Source organism: Aethalodelphis obliquidens, unplaced genomic scaffold (assembly GCF_003676395.1).
Source record: "Aethalodelphis obliquidens isolate GAN/ISIS:26980383/991018 unplaced genomic scaffold, ASM367639v1 scaffold3, whole genome shotgun sequence".
NCBI classification, from domain to species: domain Eukaryota; kingdom Metazoa; phylum Chordata; class Mammalia; order Artiodactyla; family Delphinidae; genus Aethalodelphis; species Aethalodelphis obliquidens.
Window position 1 is genome coordinate 41258822 of NW_020837947.1, and position 23046 is coordinate 41281867.

A 23046-nucleotide genomic window follows, 5' to 3' on the forward strand; every position below is an offset into this window, starting at 1 on the left:
ATAGTAAATACTACAGTACTACACGATCCATGGTTGCTTGAATCTGCAGATGCGGAACCTCAAATTCAGAGGGCTGACTGTGGACTTGAGCATCCGTGGATTTTGGCATCTGAGGTGGGTTCTGGAACCAATCCCCTGCAGATACTGAGAGCAGACTGCACTTTAACCTTTTGGCTGCAATTCCCACCTCTTCTTTAAGTGAGAACTATATGGTTAGAGATTCTGAGAGGATGAACATTTCACCCAATATAATCATGATGAATAAATCATCCAGTAAACTATTTTCCTAGGGAAAGTTTAGAATTTGGTGTGATTATCATGTGGCAGATTAAGAAAAATTAAAATGCTGGCTTTAGCTTCTAGCCGTGCAAATACAAGTGCCTGTTTAAAAAAAAAAATCGGGACTCTGTGGTGTTCTTTTGCCCCAAATGGTTTCTGGAAGAATGTGTACTACTCTAAACCATGGTGGGGTAGTGGTTTATTTCTTGGTTCTGGTCCTTTGTCGAGTTTGTGCCCAAGCAGGCAGGATGCTACTGCTGGACTCACTCGGTGCTTTGTCCCAGGTGATGACCTCACTATTTATGGGGTTGTAATGCAACGGTGGAAGCCCTTTCGGCAAGATGTGCGCTGTGAAGTGGAGATAGTCCTGAAAGCCAATTACGTCCAAGTAAATAATGAGCAGTCTGCAGGGATCAACATGGATGAGGAGGTCCGAAAAGAATTTGAAGATTTTTGGGAATACTATAAGAGCGATCCTTTTGCAGGTTTGTGTTAAGGGTATAGAGCTGATAATTATTAACGGCATTTTATTCATTAGTTAAATATAATGTTTATGATTTACATGCTATGTATCAGTGACTGTGTTCAAAGGGAGTAGCATTAGTCAGTACCTCTAGCTGTAGTCTCCCTTTACAGCCCTTTTCTGGTATAATCTTTTCTATTTAGAGATCTTACTGGAAATTCCAAGAGATTTTCCATTTCAACTATTATTTTAACATCTCTTATATTGCCAAAATAGTTTCAGAGCTTTCTACCTTCTTTACCAATTAAATACATAGTTCTGCCTTAAACAGGCAAAACTCATCCTATTATGAAACTTCATCCTATTAAAACCATTTCTTTTCTGATGTATCTGATACAGTTAAGACAGCTTCACACGGTTTTAGCTGAAGATTTAAAGATATGAAGTAGGAAAGAGATGCAAAAAGTAAGCTTTGTCACCACAGCAAAAAATTTTGACTGACACTAAGATGTCATTACACAGATTAAAACATTATAGCCATTGGGTTTGTAGAGTATTTTTTATTTAAAAATCCCAAATGTATAAAACACCAATTAAATCTTCAAATGTCTATTTTCATTCTTCCTTGGAGGTATCTTCTGAGAAAAATAAATGGAAGCCAGTAAAAGACTATTTCTGATAAACCTCACCTCAAATCTAATACATAGTGATTACTTTATTCTTAAATCACATGCTGAACTGGACAGATATTATTTCACAAAAAAAGACTTTCAGGGACTTTCCTGGTGGTCCAGCGGTTAAGACTCCATGCTTCCAATGCAGGGGACGTGGGTTCGACCCCTGGTCGGGGAACTAAGATCCCACGTGCTACGTGGCTCAATGAAATAAAAATTAATTAATTAATTAACTTAAGAAAAGGCTTTCACTTGCCTAAATATAGGCAGTTTGCTTTTATTTTGTGGGATGATTTTTTTTTTTTTTTTTTTTTTGCTTATGTGTGTAACACAAGTATGGTAGTTACAGATTATTCTTTTATTTGATCCACACAGAAAGAAGCAAAGGTCTCTATGTTGTAGCTTTATTAAGCAAACCTTTTAAGAATCATATGTATTTTTAAATAAGTTTTTTTTACTTAAAATTGTTTCTTAGGCTCAAATCCTCACAAAAAATCTGTAACTCTTCCTTGGATCATAGTCATTCCTTATTAATTCCAGTGCCACAGCTACAATCCACCTAGTAACAGTGAAGGAAGGGCATCACACAGTGTTCCAACTAGGCTGTTAGAAGTTCTCTGTGCTGGTGATTAGTCTATTTTGTTTTAATTAGAAGGCTATAGCTATACATCTCATTTACTGGATGAAAAGAAGAAATAAATATAATATTCTGTGAGAAGACAGGGAGAAAATGAGGCAACTATTTTCTTTTTAGCATGAACAGATTCTGCTTTCTTCATTTCCTAAGTACCAATTATCAGCCCACTATATTTTACCATTTCAAAGTGTATGTGTGTGTGTTGGGGGATGTGGGGAGGAGGGTGGAGGTGGGGAGCTGCATCCAAAAGCGTGTCTTCATTTTGCTGGTCTAAAGCCAGAGATGACTTCACTGCTCAGCTCTGGGAGGTTGGCCTGCTTCATTAAGCTCTGGTGTTGTGAGTATTGACGAGGAGCTAAAGATTTTCTTCTGATCTACACTGATCTCAGGGATCCCCTGGCCCTGATGCATAGAGGCTGGTTAGAAACCCAAATATAGGGGTTGGGGTCTTCTGGGCCATCTCAACCCACTCCAGGGTGACTCATTTATCTTAAATCCTAGAAGTTCTCTTCCTTGGGGTAACTGAAGGCCATGCCACAAGAGTGGATTACATGGGCACACTATTAACATGGTCTAGAACCAGAAATTTGAGAGGGAGGGAGGGAAGGAATGGGGTAGTATTCAACCTAATGCATTCTCTTCCATGATATAGTCATGGGAGCTTCTATTGCCATGGCCCAAGGAATCAAGTTTTTCAACTTCAGATAACAAATTTAGGGAATGGACCTTCCCCTTTGCTTTTCTCTGGTACCTCAGACCTGACTTCAGAGTGTATCTTTTGTGTTGACCACAGTGTGAGGAAACCTTGAGATGAGAAACAAGCACAAGTAGTACAGGTAATATAATAGTTAACAAGTAAGTAGCTCCTACTATGTGCCAGATACTATTCTGTGTGCTGTGCACCTATTAGCTCCTTAACAACCCTACGAGATACCATCATTATCTCCATTTCACAGATAAGGAAATGGAGGTGGAGAGAGTAAGAAACCTGCCCAAGGTCAGACAGCTAGTGAACAGTAGCACTGGGCTCTGCCACCAGAGCCTGTGGGATGTGCTTCCTGTCAGCACATTAGTCACTGAATCCACCTTTACTGAAAAAGCTGGCTCTAACAGCTCCGGCTTGAGTGTCTTCCAGGCCAGTTTGCCTACTTGTTCCCTGCTTGCTGAGGCTATTCTTTCTTTCTTTGTATGTGTAATCTCCAGATTCTGGTCAGAATTTACATACCTGCTGTCGGGTCTTAACTATGTAGATCTCAGACCTTTCATCTTTTTTCTCTAGACTTTCTTCCTCAGGAAAGGAGGGATTCCCTCCAGCAGTTAATGAACTTCCTTCCAGGATTTACTAATGCTTCTTTTTGGTTCCCTTTTTACTAAAATGTTTTCTTTCTTTTTCATTTCTGCCATCCCAGGTCACATCACCATAGCTTAATTGCCGCTGAGTCAATTTTGATTCGGTAGGAAAAGTAGCCTTCGTGCATAGGGACACAAATTATGGAGGAAGGCCCTTTCCTTTATCTTGACGGAAAAGCTTCTGGAACTGGAATCATCAGCTAAAGTAGTACTTCTGTGATTATTTTCCTCCTCAAAAGAGCTATCATTGAAACATGAGTACAAGCTCAGAGTTAAATATAAAAGCCCTCAAACGTGCAGATTAGTTACCAGCACGTGGACATTAATTTCTGGTAACTTGAATGCAGACATACAGAGTACCATCACAGTAGTGAATTCCGTATAAGACAGACTCCGTAGGGGCTTGTTAGAGTCTCGTAAATTCTGTGGGCCTCATTCGTTGATTGGCCAATGACAGAATGAAATACCTACTTTATTCATTGATGGCATAGGCAGATCTCAGATTTGGTGTTTGATATTTCTGAAAACAGAACCTAAAACCGTGGTAATCGCTTATGTAAAGCATGTTATCAGAAGAATCCTGAGACCTCCAGCTTGGATTGCTAGAGTTGTCGTTTATAGTGATCTTCTAAATATCCTGATACATTGATGCTCAGTCTAGATAAGACAATTTACCAAACTGCTCAGAGCAAATGCTGAATTGACTTGCAGGATGGGTTGATTTTACCTCTCTTATACCTCTGGAGAAGCTCCATGAGCTCCAAGTACCTTTTGTATTTAAAGATTACAGGCTTCTACAATCTGTCTCATTGTTTCTGAGATGGAACACCTTCCTTTTATTTAGGCAGTGGAGTAATTTTACTGAAATTATTGCACAAGAAGTGCAGCTGGTATTATTTTTAAGGGATAATGTTGGTCCAATGAGGGAGAAAAGAGATTTCTTTCTGTCCCTTGTAAAGTACGCTAAATTTATAGAAACAAACAGGGAGCACCCAGGAATAAAAAGAATTTTCATCTCATGGCATTATAAGAAGAAGAGGACTTTTAGGACCAAAACAAAGTTATTCACTCCTTTTAGTCATTTGGAAATGGTACCCTTGATCATTTTAGAGCATAGAGTGTTTCTAAGAAGATAGGATAGAAAGGGAAATTTCAGCTAGGATTTCTTGAAAATTATTGGTAACTCATCTTTCTGCCTTTCCCAGGAAGGAATGAAATATTGGCTAGCTTGTGCCCTCAAGTTTTTGGAATGTACCTAGTAAAGCTTGCTGTGGCCCTGGTGCTGGCTGGTGGGATTCAAAGGACCGATGCTACAGGAACACGGGTCAGAGGTTAGTACCCATTTAAAATTTTTGAGAAATATTAACACACAGAGTAAGAAGAGAAGCTAGAATTTTTCTTTCCTGAATAAAAATTGCTTGTTGAGCTTTATTTTCCAAATGTAATCTTTTAAAACTGACAGTTGTTCACTATGTAATACTCAGTCCAGCATCAGGAACTACTGTGTAGAATACCAGTCTTTCCAAAGACTTTCAATGAGTATATATTTTTGTTCCAGCCTATCAGGGTGCCACAAAATAAAATCTTTACACTTCTTTTACTGTCTGTGTTTTTCATTGGATCCCCAGTCTCTCTCCAAGAGGAAAAGATAAGAAATAGTGCTTTTTAATGTCTCCAAGTCAGTGTCTCTCCATCTGTGACTGTCAGTGTGTTTGTCTCAGACTGCTGCTCTCAGTCATCTGCCTGCTGGTTCCCCTTCTGCTGGTGGGTAGCAAACGTGCCATCTGCCAAGAGGTGCTGCCATAGGTCATGCATTCCAGCAAAAATTACTCTAAGTGTGTAATTACATCCAAATGGTAGAAAGCTCTTTTGTGGTTAACACACTTAACTGACCTGACTCTGGCATAAACTAGGTTTATTATGGCCCTCATATAGGCAATATGAGGGTCATAACCAAAGGCTTAACCGAAAGACTAAAAGGACATTATTGTAAATCAGACTGTTAGTAGGGACTCAAAAACCATACTGTACAGTATAGAATAGTAAGTATAATAAGGTTTATGTGTATTGTATGTTTTGATTACCTACTGTTTGCAAGGCCTTCTGCTAAATGTTGAGCTTATATAGTATTTCCCTATTAATGTATTCAGAAAATACTTGAATATTACTGAATAAATTTGCTTGATCAGTGAGATAACATATGCTGCAGGATGCTCATATGTTCATCTATGTTATGTTTGAAAAATAAGAGTACTTTAAGATAGATATTTCATTAAACTACTAAAATTTTCATAGAATGAAAAGGTTTTCACTTAACTGTTAGAATCATAAGTGATTTGGTATTTATAAAGCACTTATGAAGTCCCAGACACTTAAGAATACTTAAATAAAAATAGAATAAAATACTTATATGGTGGGATGGAAAGATTTAATCACAGTATTTTGATACTTAAAATAGATTCAATAAAATCAGAAACTTTATAAGCCAAAAATTTTTTAAATGTTAAACAGTCTTAAACATCTGGAAATAGCACAAAAATCTGTTAAAAAATTTAGATTTTAAATGGTATTCAGAAATCAATTAAAAGATTGTTATTTACTTTGAAAGTCAATTTTTCTAAGATATTCTGGTTAAATCCCTCCTTGAATGACCTTAAGCAAAAGCACCATATAAAATATAAATTGTGTGGGCATCCCAAGTGGACCATTTTCTTTCTGATTAATTACACTTACGAGTCTTTTCATAGAAATTTAAAACTACATTATTTATATTTTTCTAGGTGAATCTCATCTTTTATTGGTTGGGGATCCTGGCACAGGGAAATCTCAATTCCTCAAATATGCAGCAAAAATTACACCAAGGTCTGTGCTCACCACAGGAATTGGATCTACTAGTGCAGGTATTTTATGTGACAATTTCAATTAATTTAATGTTACTGCAGAAGCTAACACAATGGTTGCTTTCTTGTGAAAAAGTACCTATAACAGGATACATTTCAAGATTTTTGAGTTACTGCCAAAAACCTAAGTAAATATGTAGCATTACTTTTGTAGCTCCAAGAAAATATTTTAAAACCTCCACCTTCACTTAAAGGTATTTTCCAAAAGCTTATTCCATATATCTTTTTGCATCTTAGTTTTGAATGATCCTATTCAATTTTCTCATTCTCTGATTACTTTCAAACATGTTTATGCAGCATCTGTTACTCTGTGAAGACCCAGCAAACAGTGCTGAAATTAATAGGGGGAAAAAATCTCACTTCATAAAAGTACATAGCTGGCATAAAGCTTAAGACGTTTTCATGCTCATGGATCTCACGGGCAACAGTAATTCCTACTGAAAATTCTTAGGTAGAAAATTTGTCTTAGTATGTGGAAAGCGTACTTTCATCATTGCAACGTGTAGCTTCATTCATACATTGTAATGATTCTTCAACAAGTATATTTAAAGCCTTTGCTGATATGTCAAGATTTGATTATAAAGTGACTTCAGGAAAAAATTATTTTAAAAAACATGTTTTGATGCCTTTTTGAATTTTTACACTGTTTTGATTGGGGAAATATTTCTCCTATTCTCCTACAATAGGCCTTTGGTTTCACACATTTTAAAAATGTTATTGGTTACTTGTTAGGGATGCCTACTGTCCGTGGCTTGTGCTCAGATTTCTTATGAGAAGCTTATAGTCGAAAACTTATCATAAAACAGCAAATGCTCCATTAATGGTCCTATGTAACAAGAGCCCCATTTTAATGGACTCTTAGGTTTTGAAATATAACTAAACAAACAGTACATTAAGCACTGATAAGAAGGGATTTATGGATTGAGAGGCGTAGACAAGCTTTAGGATACTAGAGGCAAGCATATATGAAGAACACTTCATGTGCATTTTAAAATTGTTATGACCCAGTGTTCTAGAGTTCTGTATTAAATGATATTAACAGCAAACAAATAAAGGTGTTTCCCGAGTTACAATGTGGAATGTTTCCTAAGTTAATTATATGGAGTGTCAAGAAATGAGTCCAATTTGTGGACTATTAGTAACTTCACAGAGTATTTGGACAGTTTTAAAGTGAATGGCTGATGAATTCACTGTATTAGCCCTTTTCCTTCTTTGTCTTATTGCCAAATTCATAATCCGAATATGAAAGAAATGACAGGTAGAGGGAATATAAATTTTAGAACTGTAGAAAAGTTATTGCTACTTCTTGTCTACCCAAAGGGCGAGACTAGCCTTTCTTTAAACTGTATCACAAGCCATTAGAGGGTCATAAAGTTATTTCAGTGGGTCAAAACCAGCACTTTCAAAATAAAAGATACTAGAATATACTAGTGCACACAGTAAAGGTGCACTATTAAGGGCACATTTTCATGAAAATTGTTAATATAAATACATATTTGTGTTATCAGGTCATACTTAAATTTTTTTTTTTTACCATGGATTACATAAAACGTTTTGAAAACTGCTGCCACAGGCTTTCTTGGTAAAACTAGAACCCCCAAACCTGAGGGTAAGACCACATGGAAGCCTACGGTTGTATAAGGTTATAAATGAACGAATGCATGCACGTTTCTCAGACTTCTGCTTGTTTTCTCAGCTCAAATGATATCCTCATTCCCTCCAGCCTACGCGCCTATCTCTTTTGTGGCAATAACTAATTTGTTCATGTTTATCTTCTCAGGACACAGCTATTTACTGTGATCAGAAAGGGAAAAAACAGTTCTAAACTTTCTAGCTATAATTCAGGCAGCATCTAGCTAAACAGGAAAAATAAAAAACCACCTGTGCATTACAGTTTCTTAGTTCCTAATGTCTGAATACTAAATATTTTAATTTTTAAAATTATCTTATAGAACCATAAAAATTTTAAATAAGAGATAATAGTTTTTAAGTCTCAAACTTTTGTGAAAATTGGCTGTTGGTTTACAAATTGATATAAAAACCTAACCCTTTGATGTCAGTACAAACCAATCATAATTAATCAGAATAAAAACTCAGCAGTGAATTGATTTGGAAATTTGGCTTATATATGCTTTATTCCTGACAAGCACATATTGTGTTCTTGTTATATTAATCACTGAGCTCTTGGTTGGAAAGTATTACTTTTATTTTCATTTTAATATTTTAACATTTTCTTTTAATTGCAATTAGACAAAAATGAAATTTTCTTCATATGGTTTTAACAGCCGGATGTATTTTACTTTTAAAGTCTATGAACTAGTTAGTGGACAGTATTTTAATTATCTGGTATATTAAATTTCAAAGTTTAACATTTAGCAAAATTTTGCTTCACAAAGTCACTTTTTAGAATGACAGGAAATATATACAACTGAGAATCCATATGCAGACAAATGCCCCTTTCCCTTCCTCAAAATAAGCTTTAAAAAGTGCAGTATAAAAGTTTGAGATATGAAGGCACTGCATAACTCTGCATTATATGGCTAATGTCTTGCTTAGCAGCAAGAGTAATGAGAATATTCTACATTTAATTTACTGGAGCATAAGAAACTTTTTGAGGAAGGACCTAGCTCTCATCAGTGAAAAAGAACTTTTTGGCCCATTTAGTTAATGCATTCCTTTCCAAGACTGCTTTTAAAAAACTTACCTGGAAAAGCTATCTAAAATATGTCCACCACAAATATGCCTAATCTTATTGTGCATGAGTGTCAGGGGATATGGAGAAGAGTACTACATGTGAAAATATATATAGTTCCAAAATAGTAACTTATCTATTATGATAAAGCTAAATATATCTTTCCAAATCCACTGCTTTTATATAAATGCTGCCAACAACAGATGACCTAGCAAAACAGTTTTAAAGAGTTAAGTTCATAGTATTATAAATCTAACGAACGGAACGAAGTCATTATACTCTCCTGCTCTTAAACTTAGGGAGTTTGTATCTGCTCTTGACCTGCTGAATTCACTGGGTAATAATGATGTATGATTCAAGGAGTGTTCTGATGTCCTGAACTGTTATAAAAACAAAAATCATAGCCAGAGGACCTTATAAACAATTAACCACATTTGTTGTCTTAGAAACCAAACTGAATGCTGGCTAACATTATATGAACTGAACAGTAGCCATAAGAGGCTTCAAGGTGGCCTGGAAAATCAGATCCTAGAGTTCTTGGTAGCATACAGTTGACTTCAAATCCCTTCTTTAAGGGCATGCCGTAAAAAGAATGAAAACTTGCCCCTTAAATCAAACCAAACTATGTGTTATCACAGGAAGACACATTTTAGTTGAAGTTAACTTTGTTCTTTCAAAGATTAGTAAAATAGTGGTCCAAAGATTATTGTCCAAGAGGCTAAGACATCTTTACAACCTGGTCTAATGATTCACTTTTCTTTATAAGTGCTTTAATTACATATAGAGGAAAAGAAAATAATATATATGTTTTAATCAGATTAGTTTCAGAACAAATAAAATAACACATTAGAGAAAAAAATTACTTAAAAATAGTTGTATTTATATTCCACAATTTGCTCAAATACTGGTTTTCTTATAAACTTTCTACAGGATGTTTTTTAAACAAATTCTTCACATTGTATCTTGACTATGGACTTACGGAATTTCAGGGAAATAGTTCTGTGTGTTTTTATAGCTTAATTTGTACTATAGGGATGGCAAGTGGTCACATGCAGTCCATGTGGGATTCTAACATGACATTTAGTGAGTTTTCTGATGTGGACCATCCCTTTGATGCTGAAGGTAATGCATCTGTTGAAAGAAGTGACTGTAGATTTGGATTACTGCTCTCTGCATCTTCCAGTTTTTCTGTGTTATCTTCCCAATTAATGTGGAATCTTGTGACTCTGGGATTGGATGCCAAAATGTTCCTTTGAAGCTAGAGGAAGAAGGAAATATATAAATGGTAAACACTAAGAAAGTTAGATTACCATACACAAATAGACCTTAATAGAATGGTTCTTTATATTAGTACTCCTTAAGGGCTAATTCATATACAAAAGTGTAAGTCAAGTAAAGCACATTAAACATAACATAAACAAGAAACAGGGCCGAAGCAAAGAAATTATTTTAGTCTAATGGAAGCAAGATGTGGAGAACCTGAGGGAATTATCCAGCTCTTTTACTATCCAACAAAATATTCTAACTCTGTACTTGTTTCCTAAAGGGGAGAGAATCTCTTGAACGCTTCAGAGGATGCTTTATTTAACAAATTAACATGCTTTCTAGATTAATGTGGTGTTTCTTCACTAATATTTTCAAGGAAAATGAAAAATATTCCCACATATGACCTCTCATTATTAATAGTTTCCTATCTTTTAATTATTATGGCTCATTCTTAGAAACAATATTCTAGTTTCTTCTCTTTTTGCTATACAAGGAACCATACAGGTAACTAATAAATTTGAAATGGAACGTTCCACATCAGAATAAAAAACCTTCCAGCCTTATTATCAGAAAGGAGAACATTCCATTCTACTCCCATGTAATTTTTCTTGCATGGTCTGGCAGATAGGGTGTTATGTTCAATCTCACAAAAATCACCAGTTACTAAACTATTACAGCTCCCAATGGAAAATCATAAAGTACTTAGTATTTTTGAGAATACCGAATCACAGATTTTCAGCTTCTCACTCAGAAGCTACGCTGTTTTCACCACCAGATAATATTTAAGACCTTTAGTTTAACCTCTGAGAACAGCACATAAAGCAAGGCGTACAGGAGTTTTGAGATAACAACGTTCCTATGAAAAACAAACACAAAACTTCCCCCCACAATTTTGGGAAGAGTTACGGACAAAAATATTATTGAATAATCAGTAAAACAAACATGAATTTGAATGTCTAAAGACTGAAATAGATAGAATCATGACGTATGGGGAATGCCACACAGGGAGCCATTACTAGAGACCTGTTTCTTATAGGAGGCACTTTCAATTTTCTAAAACATCAGAGACTCTCAAGGTGCCGAACCAACAGTAATTACTAATGACTAATCTGGAGGTAGGGTTTGAGGTCATCCATGGTAATGGAACAAAGATTAGTTTGCTCAGTTGGCACAAGGACCTCAAATTTATTTTGTCTCAAAGCCATTTTCATAGTGTACCATGAAATGGCAATTGCTTAAAAAAGTTGTATAGTAAAATTAATGAAAAAGGAAAAATCAGAGCATTACCTTAGAAAAGTCTGGTTTTACTGGCGGATTTTCCCTTAATTCTGTCTCAGTATATTCATTATTTACATAATAACCAACTCTAATAAATTCTTGACCTCGATAGGTGCATGTAATTAGCACAACTGTTACACCTACTGCATCTGCATCTGGAATGAGTCCCGGATTAGGTGCATCAGCCTAGAATAATTTAAAAAGAAAAGAAACACACATCACAAAAGGTTGTTAACCATAAGCAAAACTGGAGTTTTGGTTACACTGAGCACCTTTGGTTAAGGGTGCAGCAACCAAAATGTGGAAATCATACTGGGAAGGCAAAGGCTCACTTTTTTTTTTTTGAAACTGACTTATAGCTAGAAAATATAATTCACGTGTTTCTCCACAGTATACCTAAGTACCTGGGCACCTGAAAGCATCACTACGTCTAGAGAAAAATAATTCTGGCTGCAGTGTGTGGTTGTTCATGAGGGATTATGCAATATTCAATAATAGAACCTTTTATAAAATATAGTAAGCAAATCAATAGTCTTACTAATTCCAACCTTTCCCAGTCATAATTTTCAGACCTAAATTAGTAAATATTCAGTTATCTCCATATAGCCTTTTGGCAGCAAATGTTTGTTATCCAGTTTCCCAGGACACATATTCTCATATCCACTCATCCACCCTTCACAGATATTCTAATAGTAAATTAATATAAAACTGAAAATGGAATGGAAATAGTTATATAGCAGATTTTCAAAAAATACAAATAGTCCCACATATGGAAATTCAATGAAGGTAAAGATTGTTTGAGATTGATCATGTAATCAATGATCTTGTTTTGAATCAAAGTGCTGTAAGCTGAACCTTGAGGAACGCAGAAGGTGGGGCAAGTGAGCTAGAGGTGGCTGAGAACATGAGTGAAGGCTAGCGCCCTGTCCACAGCCGTGTGGAAGACAGTGAGGACACTGGTTGGAAGGAATCACAGACTGGGGACAGGCAGTGATGGTGAGGCATTGAGCATGACCTGAAGCAGCTATTCTGACTGGTAAAGTGCATGAAGTCCCAGCAGATTGGCTTACTCTTGCTACGACACTAAGGACCATCCCTGGGCCTCGGTGAACACTTCAGCCAATGTCTTAGCTTGGGAACACTTCTGACTAGTGTTCTCAATCAGGCCATTATCATAGAAGACTCATAATTACAGTATACCTGCCACATGTAGGTGACACAAAAAGGCATAAAACACTCACCTAGTTACCCAGACTAAAAATCTGTCACCCTCAGCTTCCCTACCTCCTCCATCTAGGCAGTTTCAATGTTTCCCATCTCTGACAGCAGAATTCAAGTCTTTATCTCTTATCTGGAATATTGCTAAAACTTCCCTACTGGTCTGCCCCAGCAGTAGCCTATTTGCACTGAGGCCAGCATTCGCTATCTAAGCACAGATCCATTCCCATCCCTTTACCAGGTTTTAAAACCTCAGATGATTACCCTCATTTCTGAGATAAGGATCTCAGTTTTTAACTTCATTTATAAGGCCCTTCACAACTGGTCTCCACCCAACATCACAACCCCTTTAACTCCACATCTCTTGGTCTAGAAATGTAGGTTCTTTAAAATGTAATAATAAGCTTTCATGCCTCTGTGCCTTGCATATACTCCTTCCCTAACATTCTGAAAAATTCATCTTTGAAGCTTGCATCAAATGTATCCTTTTTAGTGAAACCCTTTCTAACTCAAAGGTGTAATTAATAGCACTCTTTATGCACTCATATTATTCAACACAAATTCTCTCTCTCTTTTTTTTTTTTTTTTTTTGCGGTACGCGGGCCTCTCACTGCTGTGGCCTCTCCCGTTGCGGAGCACAGGCTCCGGACACGCAGGCTCAGCAGCCATGGCTCACGGGCCCAGCCGCTCCGCGGCATGTGGGATCTTCCCGGACCGGGGCACGAATCCGTGTCCCCTGCATTGGCAGGCGGACTCAACCACTGCGCCACCAGGGAAGCCCACAAATTCTCTATTAATGTATGTCCAATGATCTAAATATGTTTCCCCTTCAGTCTTCTCTGCGATTCTATGCTTTATCTCGGGCAGGCATCCCATCCAGCTCATCTTTGTGATCTCGAGTCCAGCATAGCTCTAGGCACACAGTATATACTTAGTATTTTGAAATTCATTCGTAACTCAGTTCCTGCCCTGACGTGGTTTATGATCTCTCTTGGAGAGATACCAGAATGGGGACAGAGGGCCTGTCCTCAGAATATGCCGTTTGCCTTTGGGTGGAGATGGGAAATAGAGGTAGTTCAGTAATATGGGAACTTTCCCCTCTATTGCTTCCCATCCCCTCAGCAAATTGGTTCTAGGCATGTTTGTGTTTTAACAGTTGTTTGCTAAAGGATTCAGCTTGAGCAAATTCAAGGAGAGAAGCCTGCAGGCCTCTCAGATCATTTAGGATGGAGAAGTGATCATCAGAGATCTTTGACTCCAACAGGCAAATACTAGGCAGACGTCCGGGCACCTTCCTGCTAGCCTTATTCTGAGGCAAAATCCTGGCAGACCAGGGGAATGCTATGGTAGTTTGTTTAAAACATAAAAACTGTTTTAGTTCCTTTCTGCTGATAATGGTGAATCCTAAAAAATGCACAGGCTGAACATATGATCTAAATCACACTGTACTTGCTTTGTACTTTTGGCAATATGTGCACAGGATGCCAAGGTAAAAATCACTAGAGGGAAATAGTTTTGAGTAATTTTTTTCCTATGATACTTCAAGCCAAAAGCTAAGGAGTATTCTTAACCAACATAAACACATAGAAAAGATTTTTAAAAGTCTGTTTCAAAAACATGGCATTTATTTGCAAGTTCTGTTTTTTGTTTTGTTTTAGCAGCATAGAAAGGTATATTACTACCTCTCAAATCAAGTTTCTTGCATCATAAATTATCATCTGTGAAGTAGAGGTTCTCCAGGCTTGTGGGTCAGAGCAAATACTGCTTCTCTGTATAACAATTTCAAGAAGCTAAGAGAATAAAAGCTTAGTTCCAATTATAGAAATAGGCACTGTCTGTCAGTGATTATACTAAACTGCTTTATTCCTCATTTAATCCTCGTAACGTTCTTATGAGGTAGGCTAGTATCCACGTTTTAGGGATGACTGGAGTGACTAGGGGAGGCTGGGAGCCTGTCTGAAGTCACACGTGGCTAATAAGCAGCAGAGTGGGATCTGAACCAGGTCTACAACTGCAGTGCATCCCCACACAGTCACACAACTCAGCTTCACAGCACTTTTAATATATTTGAGCCTTTAGTCAATATATTTAAGCTTTTCTTAACTGTTTATTTAAAATATAGTATTTGTTGCTTTTTATTTAATAAAAAGCACTAGGGCTAGGAGAACAAAATTCTGAATTCTATATTTAGGAGAGGGGAGGGAGCAGTAGCAGCTCTAGAGATACCATATGTCTGAGAGATTCTTAGCTCATATCTGGTGGGATTATTTGACCAACAGTATTTATTTAAATTGGTCCCATCTGTGAAGTGAGCGAAGTGAGAGGTCAGGGAGAGAAAAGTTAGATTTTCAGTGGGTTCTACTTAACTAATGAGACTCCGTTGGGTAGAAATACTTGTAACAAAATTAAGAATAATAGTTTTTTAAAAAGCAATGGCTAGTTACTCTTTGGATTATTATAAATATCTCCCTCTAATAAACATGGATAATTGAGAAGTGACTGAATAGTTTTATACAACAATTTGACATGGATTAAAAGAAGTAATATTTTTGAATGCAGAAGACAATGTCTGAAGACTTGGCACAGACCTAAATACTGTCAGTGGTATCTGAGAACATAATTATGTTAGCAGAATTTCTCCTCACAAATGATAAATAGAGTTGTGGATTTGTAACTGTAATCCTCTATAAGAACTGTAGAGTAGATGCTTTAGTAGACCACTGGACTTCATTTAGTTCCAGTGACCCAAGATCTCGTAGATCTCTATCTTCTAACATACCTGATAACCTAGCTGAGTTATTGATTATGCTGAAATAAAGTTGTTTTGTTATATCATCATCATTCCTAGTGGCTGAAACTATAATCTGAAAATGCATATTACTAACTATCCCCAGTTAGTAGTAAGCATTTTGAATCCCTGTTTGGGGCTGCTGGACAGCCACCCTGAAGGTCTCATACTAAGGGACTATTCACAGGAAGAGCCCAAAATTAACCACCACGTGGTCCTGACAGAGTATAAGGTTTACTGCATGCTGTGCAAACCCTGAAGTATAAACATCACAGTAACATCTCTCAGCACACAAAAACAGGAAGTGGCATTCCTTCATGACACAGAGACTTCTTAAAACATGATAGAAGCAGACAAAAAGTGAATGCAGCAGAACCAGAGTGATTTAACCCAAAAGGAAAGGGTTAAGGACCATTTAGAAATGTATTTGGCATACATGTTTACCAAGAATAATCTTACCTGAAATACAAACATATGCCTTCCTGCAGGAACAGGGCCCACTAAAACAGAGTCTAAAACTTGATCGTATTCTTCACTTTCTGCAGAGCCCACATAGATAATTTTCCATTCCAGGTCTAGGGTTAAAAACCAAAACATTATTTCATATTCATTAATTACATTATGAGATGACATCAAAGACCCTTTGAATGTCCACTTACACCGTTTATTGGCTGCTAAAATTGGCTTTTCATAGCAGAAAACCCAGAAAGGCACTGAAGTGCTCCTTATAAATTTTGGGTGTGAAATTCTTACATTTCATAGCAGAGTTTCTCAAAATGCTGTTTTGTGAAATACTGGTCCCTGGGCAGGGCTCCTCACAAACAAAACAACATGGCCAAAAACTTGGGAAATACTACAACCTTCTCTTGAGGATTCATAAAGCACACTGGTACAGCAAGGGGTCTGAAAAATCCTTCAGTAAGGAACACCAGTACCATTAATCCAGTGTTTCCTAAACTGATTTGGCTAAGGAATCCCTCCCCCCCCTTTTCTGTATGTCATCTTTTAACAACCTGCTAAGCACACTTTTGAAGGGCTCCCCCATGCTATGTTGCACAGATCCAAATCATCAAAGAGCTCCAAAGTGGAAAAATCATTACTTGCAAACTGCTCTTGTGGATCAGAAGCCCCTTAGGGCTTCAACTCATCAACTGTTAAGGGCCCACAGCGGGGTTTTTCCCTCATGGCACCCCTTCATGGCATACATTCTTTACACTGGGAAGAGGAAAACCAAGGATCCTTATACCACTTGATACATCAGAATATTTACAGTGGGAACAGGCACGAGTAACAAGACAGAATAAAGTGCAACCTAAGACGTTCCGTGTAATTCAGACTTTATTGAGCACCCTTTACAGTGTGCTCTGTGAGAAGAACCCAGAGATGAGTCAAATGATTGTTCTTTGGAAGAGGCCTCTTCTTTAGTGGGGGGAGAAAGACCACTCTACAAATTCTCTGAGACCTCCTGGTCCCGTTAGGGTGTTTGGCACTGTGTGGCCTGCCTCTTGGATTCACTCCACAGAGTCTACACCAGCAATCCCAGAGGGTGTTTCTGGGCCACCTGTGGAGAATCCAGTTAATGCCACCATGTATTGTCATTTTTCTGTAACTTTGTAGATATTTTTGTTCCCTAAACAGATAACAGAAGTGTAGTATAGGTAATACTTATTCATACTGTATTACAAACTGCAAGTTATTGAACTAAAAGATCCCTTAGGTTTATATTTCTTTTATTATGTCATGGTTCTGTCCCAGACCTAGACCACTTTATCTCCAGTTTCTAGCACATTTCCAGATGCAGGGTCCTACATCTGACATCTCATGAGATCATCTGTTTGTTGATGAAGATTAAGAGAGGGAACAAGCAATATGAATATCTAGTCAGAAGGAACAGCAAGTACAAAGTCCAGGCAGTAGGCACATGCTTGACATGCTCAAGAAAAAGCAAAGTCGCCAGCGCAGGAGCAGAATGAGCAAAGGGGAAAACAGCCAACCATGAAATTGGGGGCAAGAGGCGTGGCCAGGTGATGCAAGATCTTGAAGGCCATCATCAAGATTTTAGGCTTTTACACTGAGTGGCATGGGAAGCCACTGGAGGGTTTTGGGTAGAGGAGTGACATGATCTGACTTTCATTTTAGGAGGATCATTTTGGCTGCTGTGTTCAGTGTAGACTGTAAGAGGGCAAGGGAAAAAACAGGAGACTAGTTCAGCTGAGGCAAGAAAGTATGGTGGCTTGGACCACATGTAGCCCTGGGGGCGAGAAGGAGTAATATTCTGGATAAATCCCGAAGATAGAGCCAGCAAGAGCCACTTATTTTTACAGGGGGCAGGGGAGGGAAACAATCAGGAGTTCTAGAGATAATGAATAAGTGGAGATAATGAATAGGTCTGGTAAAAATTTAGTTGAAAATAGGTGGGATCCCTAGGGAGTGAGCCTGGGCACTCTCCAAAGTTAAGAGGTTGGGGAGATAAGATCAATAAAGTCACAAAACTAGTGGCTAGTGAGGTAGGTAACCCAAAAGTCAGTTGGAGAAACGGTTTTAAGAAGAAAGGGGTGTGGAAGCTACTAAACTAGCTGAGTAGAGATAAGACTGGGAATTGTCACATACAGGTTTTCATAATGCTTTGTTCATTTTATGTGTATCTGTACCACTCTGTATCGTGCTCTTAGCTCAATTGGTATAAATTGGCATTTGTGGTCTGGCATAGGAACATGGTTATGACTTAAAAACTTACTTTCATAAAATACCTACTATGTGCTGGGCATTGGCCTTGCCACTTCACACCTGTTGTTTAAAACCTCAACAGCTTTGTATCATATGGATTTAATTATACCTATTATACAAATAGGAAAGTTAAGACTCAGAGAGGCTAAGTAACATACCCAAATTCATACAGCTAGTAAATCGAAGAATCAGAATCCAAGCCATGTCTCTGCTTGGACATAAACTCCAAAGCCTGGACCCAACTTGGACCCAACTCCAAAGCCTGGGCTCTTTCCAAAAATCTAAGGAAGATAAATTATTCCTTTTAGTTCTCAAATGAATAGTGAAATAAAGGAACTTAATTGTGGGAGGTGGGAAGGAATGGGTGAGGGCAGAGGCCATGAGGAGATAATCTAGCCTTAAGGAGTATAGGCTGTAACTCAGGGAACACCTGTAGCTTAATTTTTATGCTTATGGATGCTTGCTGTAGCTACTGAGTTTAAAATGCTCAGTACTTATTTATAAATCAGCATCAGTTGTTTTGTCCTTTTTTTTTTTTTTTGGAACCCAGCTTTCATTCCCTTGTCTCCTATATTTGAAACAAGAAGGGATATGGTCAGATGCTTTGCACAGATTATCACTTGAAGGAGTTTACTCATTTATTTAAAAAGTTAACTTTCATTTAATCATGGTAATCCCAGCCTGCAAATTATCTCCATTTGTGGTAGGAGTGAGGGACGTCACCAAGGGAATTTCAAACTAATTACACTACTTGGGAAGACCTGTGATCTAGGGGGAAGTATGTAGTCTTTGTGAATTAGTACAAGCCTGAGGTTTTAAAGTAGGAAGCACCATTCAGTTCTGGTACATTATAAGTATTCAACTGACAGTAGCTATAATTATTGATATTGATCAACTTAAAAAAGAAAAGGCTCCATTCAGTAAAGAAGCAGAGAGTCAGCAATCCACAAGGCATAACAAAGAGAGAAATAAAGTCAATCAAAACTTGTACAGGCTTGGTGACCATCAGATCAAACACATCCAAGGTCTCCTATCTCCCAGATTTACAGGAAAGCCTCTGCTTAAATCTGTGGATTGCTGTCCTACCCCTGTATAGGTCTTACAGTAGAAACAAGTATATTCTCTTAAGAGTAAGTACTCCTTAAGGCTTTTTCTGAAGCAAAGCTACAGGGCAGCTTTTAAAGGAAAGTGAAAACATTTGGGGGCTATTGACAACTTAAAGTATGGAAAATGGCGGCCAACCTCTGACTTGGGACTTGAGACAAAATTATAAAGTGAAAATTTCTCTTCAGAATATTCTTTAGTTCAATTTCAAGAACAAATTTTTTTAAAGAACTGCAGTATAAAAGATGGGACCTATAAGAAACCTTTGCTAAGTAAACTCCATTTCCTTAATCCACACAGCCTCTAGGTGGAGTATGTAAGCATGGCACCTTTTTGAAAGATTCCTTTGCAGCTTTGGTATGACTCAGCTTAAACTCTTAAACAATACTAAATAAACGCCCAGTATAGATGCCCTGGGAAGAGAGGTATACAAGCAGAAGTAGGTATATTCCTGACATTAGTAAAAACTTTGATGTGATTCAGCTGGGTTCTGAACAGATCCTAGTTAACAAACAGAACACATCAATGGCAGGTTTCAACCATCCAATGTCAAAGCCCTGTAACAACATCCTGAATCATCTAACTTCCTTGTTCAGAACTGACTCCTAAAATGGAAGGTATCACTTAGAAATACCCGTAATTTCAAGAAGTTCTAATGCCTAAAACACTGTAGTATAAGTTGGAAAGGACTCAATAGTTTTTCGTGCATTTGCCCATTTTTATATGCAATTGGTAATAAAAAGGGAAAATTAGTTTAAAGGGCATGAAAATGGGCCTGGTCGCTGAAGTGCTTATGGTAGTACTATGGGAAAGTAACCAAATAGTTTCAAAGTACCGTAATAAGAAAAATCCCCTTTAATGTTATTACCAATGGCCTATTTAGGAATTAGTTTAATAAATGAATCGTCTTTGAAAATGTGCCCTACTTATATATGTGCATTTGTGCTTTATATATGTAGTAAAACTATATGGAAGAGCACAGACTAAAGTGTTAATTATGGTTACTTAGAGTGAGATGGGGGAAGGTATTGAGTACAGAGGACTGTTAACTTTATATATGTATGTACAACTTTTTAAAAAGTCTATTACAATGAGCATATATTGTTTTTGCAATTTAAAAAGTTAACAAGTTAACACCCTACATAAAATACATTATACAGAGATTAAGAACTAATTTTTAAAGTGAAAGTGCTTTACATGCCTTGATTAGCATATAATTTAAAGTGCATTTTGCTAAACATACTTGTAAGTTCAAAGAAGTATGTCCCCTATTTAATTGTTGAATTACCATTGATGAAGTTAAACTTTTTCCCCCTCAAATTTTGAAAATGGAGCACTGGATTGTTTTAATAAAATCGCAAAGACCTTGGCAGATTTTAGCTTTTTAAATTTATTACTGCATATATTAAATATTTATCTTTTTGAAGACCTTAAAACGTACTTAGAAAAAAATAGTAAAAAATTTTGCATTGCCATCAGGACTTTACCTTTTATTTCCTAGCCCACTTTAGTGTTTTATGTTCAGGGTATTTGGATGTGGAGTTACTGTATTTAGATTTCAACACGTTCTTGAAGAAAGTCTTCTTTCAGACTACTTAGAAGCCAGTGATTAAGTCCTGGAAATTATTTAAGTATTTTACTTATTTCTGTTCTCGGGTTAAATGTAACTTCCTAGCTTAGCAATATTTTTCTTCCTGAGAGGAGAGAAGATTTCGGTCATTAAGGATGAGGAGTCCACGCTGGTCTGGGCAAGCCTGAGCGCCAGCATCCCCAGGCGCCCCGAGCATCCCGGGCGCCGGCCGGGGAGCGCCGGCCCGCGAGCACCGGCGGCCCCCGGGAGCACCGGCCCGCGGCGCCGAGGGGCCGAGCCTGCGCCCGCCTCCCCTGCTGGTTGGTCCAGGGAGCCAGAAATCAGCGCAAGGACAGCCTCGCTCTCCTCCCCGAGGCGGCCGGGCATGGCCACCCAGGAGAGTACGGCAACTCCAGCGTAAGCCCTAAAAATGTATCTGCCTCTTGCTCGGGGGCAGGAAGGTGGGCAGGCGGGGCGCCGCGTTCGTCACCCGCGGAGAGGAGGCGTCGTGACGCCGGGGTCGGTGGCCCAGTTCTCTACTCTCGGTAAGATGGCTCCGCTGCGAACTCGCCGGCGCGACCACACACATATGCCTCTCCTTCCCACCTCCTCACTGGGGCCGTGGGGGCCGCGGAGGCCGTTGGCGGCCGGGGGCCAGCCCAGCGCGACCCCCGGCCGGCGCCACGGGCGCGAGTGCGGGTCTCGCGAACCGTCCGCCCGCCAGACAAAGCTGACAACATGGCTACCTCCGCTCGAACAAGTTCCTCGCAAGTTGAGCCGCGGCAGGCGCCCGGGCTGCAGCCGAACGCCGCGCGCGCCTCGCCGGCCGTCGTCCATCAACTTCAAGTTTCCCTCCGCAGAGCCGAGCCCGCAGCCCGCCCGGCGCTAAGCACCGGCCGCCCGCGCGAGGCCGGGCCCGGGAAACTTTCAACGTCTGCAGCCCGCAACTGACAGCCCGGCGGCGGGCGGGCGCCCGACTCACCTTCAGACAGGTCCTCGATGCACTCGAAGGTGATCTCGAACTGGAATGGGTTGTAGAAAGGAGAAGGGTTATCCAGCACCACTACATTGTTCACCTGAACCTTTGCCATATTTTGAAAAAAACACAAACAATGGGAACGGGGGCTTGTTGCGGCACAATAAAGTCCAGCGCGTGGCCGCTCGGGAGAGCGCAGACCCCCGCCCCGGCGCCGGCCCGACGTCGTGCAGCGGAGACTTGAGAAACTTTTTTTTCCTCTTTTTATTTACACGGGAACACTCCACAGTGTTTTGCAGCTTTCCTATTTCACTAAACTACAGCCCATTCTGCTCTGATAACTAGCAGCGTTGTCCACGATTGGCTGCACCCGAGCTCTGACCCTCCTCCTCCAGCGAGGGCCTCCGCGGCGAGCAAGATGGGCTCCCGCTCTCGGAATGGACTCGGAAACTTTAACTGCGGCTCCACCTGCTGGTGTGGATTAGGACAAAGGCGGAGAACAAAGTGAGTGGAATACGGGCTGTGAGGCCCGCGCGGAGGCCGCCGGCGGCGGCGGTGGGAGGGGCGGCTCAAGCCCCGCCTCCGGCCCGGCGGCTCCCGCGCCTCACGTCGGGCGTGGCCTCGGTGGGGCGGGGTCGGAGGAGGAGGCGTGGCCACGGCGGGGAGGGTTGCTCGTCGTCCGCACGGCGGCGGGAGAGCGCGATCTCCGGCGAAGCCCGCCCCTCGGGTTTGCTTAGTGTGGTTTTTTGGTTTTTTTTTTTTCTTTTAACGCTTTCTTTACATAAGTCCAACGGCTGTGCCGGCTCTCTAGCAGATGTGAATTCGCTGTCTACACTAGGTTAGGTTCAGTTGTCTGTATATTGGGTAGTATTTGAGGTACAGGGAAGGGTTGGTTGCAGTGGAAGTAAATTGCATTTTATAGACTGATGCCAGCTCGAAAGGAGCAAAGCCATTTTGGAAATCTAGTTCTTGGCCAGTATGCGTTTGGGCACGACAGCGCCGTTAGTTAAATAGATACAAAATGAAGGGCAAGGAGACGCTTTTCCACCCACACTTTGTGGAATAGGTAATATTTGGGCTGCACCTGGGTCTTCCTCCTCCCATTCCAACCGGAAAGTCTGGAA

General features: G+C 39.3%; 2 protein-coding genes across 7 annotated transcripts in view; one reads left to right on the forward strand and one right to left on the reverse strand.

The window, feature by feature from the left end:
- The window catches only part of MCM9 (minichromosome maintenance 9 homologous recombination repair factor), an 82943-nt gene that overhangs the window by 16031 nt on the left and 43866 nt on the right, over positions 1-23046 (forward strand). For 4 of the 5 annotated variants that reach the window (XM_027087632.1, XM_027087624.1, XM_027087639.1 and 1 more), the window contains 3 exons: positions 564-764; positions 4609-4734; positions 6184-6303. In XM_027087632.1, the coding sequence (XP_026943433.1) occupies positions 564-764; positions 4609-4734; positions 6184-6303 (447 nt within the window). The remainder of the gene's footprint in view (positions 1-563; positions 765-4608; positions 4735-6183; positions 6304-23046) is intronic. The other variant, XM_027087648.1, reaches the window with a different exon arrangement.
- Positions 8492-22371, reverse strand: ASF1A (anti-silencing function 1A histone chaperone). 2 transcript variants are annotated; one of them, XM_027087728.1, is made up of 4 exons: positions 21929-22371; positions 16005-16120; positions 11549-11725; positions 8492-10253 (listed from the first exon to the last, which is right to left on the reverse strand). In XM_027087728.1, the coding sequence occupies exons 1-4, from the start codon at positions 22035-22037 to the stop codon at positions 10041-10043; spliced, it is 615 nt and encodes a 204-aa protein (XP_026943529.1). In that variant the 5' UTR covers positions 22038-22371; the 3' UTR covers positions 8492-10040. The 2 variants fall into 2 exon arrangements, with proteins under 2 accessions (XP_026943529.1, XP_026943525.1); XM_027087724.1 differs by lacking the exon at positions 21929-22371 and adding an exon at positions 18431-19269 and having other exon boundaries at positions 9792-10253.